The sequence below is a fragment of the Ipomoea triloba genome, chromosome 15 (genome assembly GCF_003576645.1).
Source record: "Ipomoea triloba cultivar NCNSP0323 chromosome 15, ASM357664v1".
NCBI classification, from domain to species: Eukaryota; Viridiplantae; Streptophyta; class Magnoliopsida; order Solanales; family Convolvulaceae; genus Ipomoea; species Ipomoea triloba.
This window is the reverse complement of record NC_044930.1, coordinates 10544959-10554650: the sequence shown is the minus strand read 5'-3', so window position 1 is coordinate 10554650 and position 9692 is coordinate 10544959. Positions and strand designations below refer to the sequence as shown.

The following is a 9692-nucleotide window of genomic DNA, read 5'->3' as shown; positions in this document are numbered from 1 at the left end:
TTGGGTTAAGTTTCTTTTCATGTGTATCTACCATAATATTTACATCCCTCATCAGATCTAACTATTTGTATTTGCTTCTCGCATTGGTTTTTAATTTAAGCTTTAAACAATTTAAAGACATCCAATGCTTCATACTTATTATGAAGTAAATACACATAAGTAAATCTTGAAAAGTTTATCAATAAAGTAGATGAAATATTTCTGACTATGAACATCCATATCATGACAATATATGTCAGTATGTATAATTTCCAACAATGTTGAACTTCTATTGGCACATTTCTTTGACTTGTTTTTCTGCTTACGCTTAATGTAGTCAATACAAGTCTCAAAATTAGTATAGTCTAGAGTAGAAAGTACTCTATCCTTTACTAATCTTTTAATAAGCTCAAGGGAGATATATCATAATCTCCGATGCCATAACATTGAGGAATTTTTGTTAATACTACAACGTTTGGTACTAGTTTCAACATTTAAGGAATTGTAAATTAGATTGTTTTGTAAGTGAATATGATAAAGACCATCAAACAATGTACCTTTTTCCAATACAAGTAGAATTGTGAAACAATTGAAAATACTTGCAATAAAACTTAAATTGGAATCCAAATGGTACAAGTTTTGAAACTGAAACCAAGTTTCTAGAGAAACTAGATACATAAAAGGTCTAATCAAACCATTTACAAAACAAATCCATTTTCTTAATACTAAAGTACAAGTCCTAATTGCTTCAACTGGTGAGCCCATCTTGTTTCCATATAAGATGGTTCACTTACTTCCCATTGGTTGTTTCAAATTTTGCATATCATGTAAAGAATTTGCAATGTGGATAGTTTAACCAGAATCAATCCACCAATGAATTAGTATTAACATTTGACATACTAGATTCATGACATACGAATGAGGATAGATTACCTTTCTTCTTGATCCACTTGATGCAATTCTTCTTCATGTGTCCCTTCCTTTTACAGAAGTAGCACTTATGCACCTTCTTTATGCTATCTTGAGAAGGAATTTTGTTCTTCCTGTTAGCTTTTGAAGTGGAACCCAAAGATTTGCCAGATTTAGATTTCTTGTGTGCTGTAGCCAGCATGGTACTATCACCCATTTCATTCACCAATCTTATTTCTTCTTGAGCACACATGGTCATTAAATCAGAAATAGACCATTTTCCCTTATGTGTGTGATAAGAAATTTTAAAGGGTTGATATGGTGATGGTAGGGTATTCAAAGCATACTACACCACGAAATCATTTGCCATGTCTACCCCAAGAGTTTTGAGTTGAGCCACGATGTCCTGTAATTCTATGATGTGCACACGCACACCTTTAATGGAAGTGAGGCGGAGAGAAGAAAATCTCATAATAAGGGTGCTAGCTAAAAACTTTTCTAAAGTGACGAACTGGTCGTCAATAGTTTTAAGTAATGCTCGGACATATTTATGCTTTTCACTAATAAAACCTCGAATCCCATTAGATATTTTCGCCTTGATATACATTGTATTGAGCGAATTGGACCTATCACATCGCTCATATAACGCAATGTCATCTTGGGTACTGTCTTTAGTGGAGACCGGTGGTTTCTCATTATGTATAGCATAGTCTAAGTCATTCCACCCTAAACTAAGGAGAATTCTTTCTTTCCATATTTTATAATTGTAACCCCTAAGTTTTTGGAACTTCAATGTTCAGATTTGTATGATTAAGAGATTGAGATGCTGTAAGGAAATAAAGGCTTGGTTAAAATTTTCGAGGCAAAATATAGAGAGAGAGAGACTGAAGTGCATATTGTTACCAATGTAAGTTATGCAAAATATAGATTCGTATGCCATAAAAATTGCCTGTGGGCGAAATTTTTACGCACAATGAATTCATCAGGCTGAATGGTGGAAACAGAATGGGTACGATTTTGATTTGATTTTTTTTCCACCCTTAATAACAAAACTATCAAACTATATGCCGATACATAATTGCCTGTGGGCGAAATTATGATCATAACTTGATATTTTATCCTGATTAATCATATAAATATAACAAAATTGCCTGTGGGCTAAATTTCATTATATTACATATAATTAATCACAATTGATATGTCTAAAACTTTATGTGATCTAACAACTTAATATATAAATTCAATTGATCAAGGATGCTGTGGCTACTCCTCAATTAATTAAAATTATAAGATCACTAGACATATTATTGCCGATCTTTATGTGATTAAACTTAATAATTTTTAGTCAATTAAAGATGTTGTGGCTACTCTTTAATTAATCAAAATTGTAATCACTTGGCAAAAGAGATTTTAAAGCCTAACAAACCAATTAAACCAAATTATGATAGACAATCCTTAGGTATACTCCCAGGAAAGTTGGTAGGTGCTAAGGCTCCTTTAAAAACCAACTCCTTAGACATAGTAGCGTCGCAAGGGGACTAGTAGCAATATGGCTGAAGGCACTATGGCAGTTTCAACCAGCAAGGCGTTTTAAGCCAGGGCCATATAACTAGTATTCCTCCCCAAGAAACTTCCCTAATTCATGTGTTTTCATATTTGAAGTAAAATCGTTTGAGAGATCTATAAGATTGTGAGTTCACCTATGGATAAGGCTTTTAAAAGGGTGAACTATCTTTGGTTCTTTAATGTGCCCTTAAATAGACACAACTGAAGAGTAATAATATGCTTAATCTATCCTTAAAGGCACTAAATTCACCTAAAAGGCACTATATCATGCATAATAAACATTTAATTCAGACCTAGAAGGCTCTAAATTCATCCTTAAAGAACATGCTTTTCTAAAGGCATAATTATAACAGTCAAATAATTATTGCAACAAATATAAATAGCATGCTCAGATTATGCATATTATTAACTTATACTTTATAATTAAATTGCAATACTTAAGGCAATTTAATATAATTCTCATTATTAAATTAAAATCCAAATAGCAAATGTAAAACTTAATATTTACTCACAATTAAATGATAATTTAATAATAAATTAAGGAGAAATTAATCTTGAACAATTAAGGATAGAAGAAGCCCAAATATGATAGAAGGAAAACACTAAAGCAAGCTCATATATAATTATAATGAGCCCAAAAGTTAAAGCATGTCCAAATGACTTAAACAATCTAAATGGGCCCAATTATAATTTTTTTTTAAAGGTATAATGGGCTTGGCCGAATTGGGCCAAACCCAAACTAATATAATTTCCCTTCATCATTCTTCTTCTACTTCAATATTTCCCAAATCAAAAAGTAGGACCAAGCCCAAAGTCATAGACCATTATAATGTTAACATAGCCCAAGCCCATAGACCATAGATCATTATAATGTTATAACCTAGCTGTTACTCCTGCTAGTTCATTATGTATTTTCCATCAGCAGCCATTAGCTCATTTACGCAGACAAGAGAGAGAGAGAGAGCCGACTGAAGGAGAGACGCGAAGAGAGAAAGCGAGAGAGGTTGCCGGCCACCGTTCGCAACCACCGCCATCGCCGGTCACCTTTCACTCCGCCGCCCCGAGCCGATCTGAGACCGGAGGACAGAGCCGCCACCGTCATCGCATCTGCACAGGAGGTGCTCAGCCATGGTCGTCCAGCGATTTTTCGAGTTCCGTCACCGGCATTGTCGAATTCAACGCAAAGGCAGTATGTATATATGACATGTATTTCGAATGTATATTTCGAAAAATTGTTATAATATTTTCCATAAATTATTGTAAAAATTTATGTATATACACAAAAAATCCAAATAAATGTATATGTGGATATGGAAAATATTAATATGCAAATATTGAGCAGAAATTTGCTTATATATATATATACATATATTAAATCCAAATATATATGTACTGTAAAAGCAAAGCACAAATATATATGTATGCTTTTAATATAATAAATATATTCATATTGCATACACATTCAAACTAATAACTAGGCAGAGATTATATTTGGCTCTGATACCAACTGTAAGAATAAAACTGAAATATTAAGGATCTAACCTCCAGCCATAGTTGGTGTTTGTTGTTGCGTGAATGAACTGTGCTGCTTGCTGCCTTTGCTTGAATGAACTGTATTTTTCTCTCACTTCTACTCTATACTCTCTGGATGGTGTATGAGACTGAATGTTTTGAGCAGTGAGAGGTGAAGGACCTTAAATAGCTGCAAACCATCATTGCAGCAGAAACCCCAAATGTCTTCCTACAGTAGTACTGTTTGCACCACAAATGTTTTGTCTCCCAAATGAAAATGACAGGTTTGGAATATGTCAGATGAAAAACCCTATTTTATGTTTTATTAGACAAAACTTTTCATCTCCTTATTAGACAAAACCTTTCAGTCAAAGTATACATTTTTCTGTTAAATATGATCGTGTGGGCTCATGTGGCAATAACATTGCCACATTTTTGTGAGGTGACATAAATTAAAATAATATAATTATATTATTTAATGATATCAAAATTTTATCAAGATTCAAACACTTAATCTCCTAAAATGTCTTCTCTACTATCAAGTTTCACACTAATTTGATAATGTTTCAATTCATTCACTATAGTATAGAGATCTAGCGGATACTTTGACTCTTTGACTCACTCAAAATAAGCCAAAAGCAAAGTATTATGGAAGAATATTGGACAATTATATATAATAGACTTTGCACTTCTCAATGATTACATAAGCTGTGTTTGAGGGATGTATTTTATATGTCAGAATCAAGGTGTACTAAAATTATACTCTAACCATTTAATAACTATTAGGAGTCATATAATTGTGTTATGTTAGGACTCTATGTCTGTATTCTCTTATATTCTGTATACATTCATTATGTTTATTCAATCACAGAATTTCTATTCTCATCCGGTATAGGGGCTCTGTAGAGGCTTCCTCTGAGCGGACCGTCTCCGACATGGCCATGCCTCCTCTGTCTAGTTCATCGCTCTCATCCGTCCATCACTTTGTTTCCCTGAAGCTCTCTTCTCGTAATTACTTGTTCTGGAGAGCACAAATGGTGCTGTTTCTTCGCGGCCAGGGGTTACTAGGATTTGTTGATGGTTTGATTCCCTGCCCAATTGTTCCCGCCGCTACTGCCGCTCCCACATCCGCTGCTGTTCCATCAACTGTGCCCGCTACCTCCGCTGTTGTGCCGGAATCGCCGCCGTCGACTGCAATGTGGATCCGCCAGGACGAGCTTCTGATTTCCTCTCTATCGGACGACGTTATGCATCACGCACTAGGCAAGGCTACATCGCGGCAGCTCTGGGAGGCGATCGAGCATTCCATGGGTTCGGCGACACGGGCTCGGGCGCTGAGTTTGCTCGGCCAGTTGCAGTCCCTTCGCAAGGGCGATGCCTCTGTGACCGACTACCTTGGGTGTGCTCGTCTTTTGGTTGAGGACCTCTCGCTGGCCGGCCGTCCGGTGACCAAAATTTATATGTCTTCCGAGGGTTGCGGGCTGAATATTGCCCTCGGTTCCTATTCTCATCATAACTACCCTTGGCGACAATGCTTTATTCAGAGGTGCCCATAAAATTTTCAAACAAATAGTACAAGTTTTCCGAATATATATAACAGCTAGGTTGGAAATCAGGAATCATGCATCTTCACAAGGCCACATCTGATCTGGTTTAGCATATAATTGAACTGCAAAAACAGAACACACGGCAGAAAGAAAAGATTAGACCAGTGGCGATGGGGAAATGGATAAAGCACAAAGAATGTGCACCAAGCGGTTATGCTATAAAGGTCCAGCCTAATGACCCAATTGAAATCAATACTTGTTAGCTAATTTAGGAGGATGTAAATATCATGGAGACTCACGGGCTCAACATACAAGGAATTTACCTACTTTGGACATAATCCCCACACTATTGCTGCCGAAGTTCAAACATTGATTTCTTCTCTCAAATATTACCTACTAAATCAGTGAGCTAAGCAAGTACGGATGGATTGTCTAATTCTATCAACCTAGATAGTTGAGAAAACATAAAACAAAAACGATTGTTAATTATTAATTATATAATTTTTTAAATAATAATTATTAATATTTTATAAATTTATTAATATAATATAATTATAAAAATAAAAATAAAAGCATAATAGTGCCTTAGAAGTTAGAACCATGATAGTATTTATTATTTTTTTCTTGAGTAATTCTACATATACTCTCATTTCTTACTCTTATTTTTTATGGCATATCTTGTGATTTGATGACATCATTAATTGCTTTCCATAAGAAAGGTCTCAAGTTTGAGTCACATCTCAATCAAGGGTTGGCATAATTTGTTGAGCAGATACTAAAGATATGTTATAATTTACTAAAAAAAGAAATAAGAGTCAAATAAGCCATCGAACTACACACAAAAATGCAATTAGGTCATTGAATTAAAAAATGCAATTGCGGCCTGTTTACGTGTTAGTTTGCTGGCGTGGTGGTTATCATATTAAAAAATATTTTTTTTATTTTATTTATTATAAATAATTTTAAATAACAAATTTTTATTAAAAAAAAAACAAGATTTTCGCTTTGTCTTTGGCAGCCTGGAGACGAAGAGGTCCCTTCGTCTCCGATCGGGACGAAGAACCATTCTTCGTCTCTGGTAGCTTGAAGACAGAGTGGAAATCTTATTTTCTTTTTATTTAAATTTTGTTATTTATAATTACTAAAATAAAATAAAAAATTATTTTTTAATATGATAATCTTCACGTAGCAAACTAGCAGGTCTATTTCCGGAAATGGTATTTCATTCTCGACCCATTACATGAACCAAACACACGCTGTAATTGTTTTGAGTACTACTCAAGATATCACCCCACTAAAATTTAAATCCATAGCCAAAGACCTTGTGGTCTAGTGGCACCCGGTTGCACCCCTATATGGGAGGGGGTGGGTTCGAGTCTCAAATATTTCATTGAGTTAAGAAAGTAACTATGAACAGATGTTACATGGTAAAAGAGTCAATATTATTCAAAAAAAAATTTAGACTCATAATTTCTTATTTGAGACTAGGTCATTAACTCCTTATAATAATTAAATACGGAGTACATTCACCAAAAAATTAAATACGGAGTACTGTGTAGTGTGTAATTGAAAAAAGGAAAAGAAAAGAAAAACAATCTCTCACGATAGCGATTGGCAATTGAGCAATTGGCAAACCGTGTTCACCAATCACCCTGGGGTTTCCTCCAAAGTCCGTGACGTGCACACGGTTGCGTCGTAGACTTTCCGCAACGGTCTTCCATTAATACAATTATTCTTCTTCTTCTTCTTTCTCTGCTCCGCCCTACAAATCAGGAGCAGTTTTTACGGTTTCAATTTTGTCTCTATCTGATCGAAACAGCGGGCGACGATGGGTGAATCTCAGGCACAGGAGCAGGAGAATGGGGCGTCTTCATCAGCTTATCATTCCGACGTTCACTCTCTCGACGCCTCTGTCTCAGGTCTGCTCAGTGTATATGTATATGTGTCTGTATATTCATCCTTATAAGGATCGTTCCTTCAATTCCTGAATTATAATACGCTGGTGGAGTTTGAAGTTTTTTCTGACGCTAAATATTTGATTCCTGCTTCTAATCCCTTGTTTTGCGTATTTGTGTATTCGCGGCTTCCTTGAGAGAGATAGATTTGTATGAAAGCTGTGATGTATGGAATTGTTTGATTCGGCTGCTTTTTTCTCTCTATTCTGATAAGCAGTTTTAGGAAAATGGCAAAAATTCGTTTAACGCTACGATTTGAACTGCCATCCTGCCAAACAGCTAAACGTAAAAGGACTTGACTACCAAACAACTTGCGAGAAACCTAAAGAAAGTCATTTGAAGTTATTTGATTAACTCTTTATATTCCATTCAATTGCTTAGTTTATGATAGCTCCTGTTTAAATATAATATTCTGGATGTATTATTTCAAATATGTGTATGTGTGGCCGATGTATATTCCTTTGCTTAGGACTTCGTGACAAGCATCAAAAGGAGCTGGAAAACTTGACTCTTGCAACACAACCAGTCAGGACGATTCGATTTTTCATTTTAGCTGTTTTAAAGTTCCTTCAGAGACCACTACTTTGCACCTCGTCAAAGCTCAGTTGGCTTTTTCTTATAAGCACCGTAGCTGCTGGATTTGGGATTTTATTTTTAAGCTTCAGGAAGCCTTATGGAGAGGTATTAAATTGTGGTGTTTCCTGCTCCACATAGCTAATATGTTTATAATTGGTTGGTCTCTGGTTGTTGTAAATGAATCATATTAAGAACAGGATTATATCCATTTCTGAAGTGTGTGCATGTATTGATGAAGTTCTAGGTGAAAAATAACAGTGTATGTGTATGCATAAATAATTGTGTGTATATGTCCCTTAGCCTTTATAAGTCCTTTTGTTTCTTTAGGAATTGGTGCTCAAGAATAGTAAAAGCAATATCTTTTTCAGAAGTTAGAATATGCAATTCCTTTGTTCTTTCTACAACCACATCTAATATGCATTCCTTTTCTTAAGAGCTTAGTTGATCCATAAAGTGTTAACTTCAAATGAACCTCCCATCAAAACTAAGAATTTGGAGTAGTCATGCATATTGAACTAGTTATATTATGTTGCTTTTTTTTTCTTTTTTTTTTTTTGTTTTTCCTTCCTTTTTAAAGAATAATCAGCTGATCCCAATTAATTTACCAATGCAAAGCCCAGTTCTCTGTAGAACTGAAAGCTTAACTCTGCATCATCTGAAGAAACAAATCATGTAGTTATTAAAACTTAATCACCTACTATCTTATAAATAATGTTATGCGAGTATGTTGTTTTTGACTTGAGGGATGCTGATTATCATCATCAGCTGACTTTGAAGGTGCCACAACCTTTACAGGAACTCTTCAACTATCTTCAATTCGGAACCTGGTGGGTAGCACTTGGAGTAGCCTCATCAGTTGGTTTGGGTGAGTGAAAATTAGGTTTTGGACCTTGAGAATATATTTCAAATCTTTTCATGTTCACTTGCATGGTAACTTTCTTTATCCAGAAAATATGTTCATTTTCAGTGTTTGAATGTATTCTAGAAAACTGTGTTTGTGTGTTTGGTTCATTTTCTGGAAAATGGGTAGAATTGTATAAAATATTAAAATATTAAAATAATTGTATAAAATGGGTATATATTTTTATTATTTTATTTAAAATATTAAAATATTTATAATAATATTAAAAATAAGGGGAAAATTGAACTTTTCGTCCCTAAGTTATAGGGTAATTGTAAAATTCGTTCCTAAGTTTTAGTCATACTCAATTTTCGTCCCTAAGTTATCATTGGCGTTGCACTTTTCGTCCCTGAGTTATACTAATTGCAAATTTTTTCCCTAAGTTATCATTACGTTGCACTTTTTGTCCCTAACTTAAGTGTGCGAACTTCGGTAAATTTTCGGTTAACTATTCTTTAATTTAACTTTTTCAGTTCAACGCCAATTTTTTAACGAAGTTTACTAAAGTTTTTCGGTTAACTATTTTTTAATAAAAAATTTACCGAAGTTTGCACACTTGACGAAAACTGCAACGTAATGATAACTTAGGGACGAAATTTGCAATTAGTATGACTCAGGGACGAAAAGTGAGTATGACCAAAACTTAGGGACGAATTCTACAATTACACTATAACTTAGGGACGAAAAATGCAATTTTCCCTAAAAATAATATTTTTAATTAACAGCCCCCCCCCCCCCCCCCCCCCC

The 9692-nt window shown here is 34.7% G+C and overlaps 1 protein-coding gene across 2 annotated transcripts in view; it reads left to right on the top strand.

Annotated features, from left to right (window-relative positions):
• The first annotated feature begins 7135 nt into the window (after window positions 1-7135).
• LOC116006704 (vacuole membrane protein KMS1-like) overlaps window positions 7136-9692 on the top strand; it is a 9037-nt gene continuing 6480 nt past the window's right edge. Inside the window, exons 1-3 of one of the 2 annotated variants that reach the window (XM_031247181.1) lie at window positions 7136-7432; window positions 7938-8149; window positions 8810-8909. In XM_031247181.1, the coding sequence (XP_031103041.1) occupies window positions 7342-7432; window positions 7938-8149; window positions 8810-8909 (403 nt within the window). In that variant the 5' untranslated portion in view covers window positions 7136-7341. The remainder of the gene's footprint in view (window positions 7433-7937; window positions 8150-8809; window positions 8910-9692) is intronic. The other variant, XM_031247182.1, reaches the window with a different exon arrangement.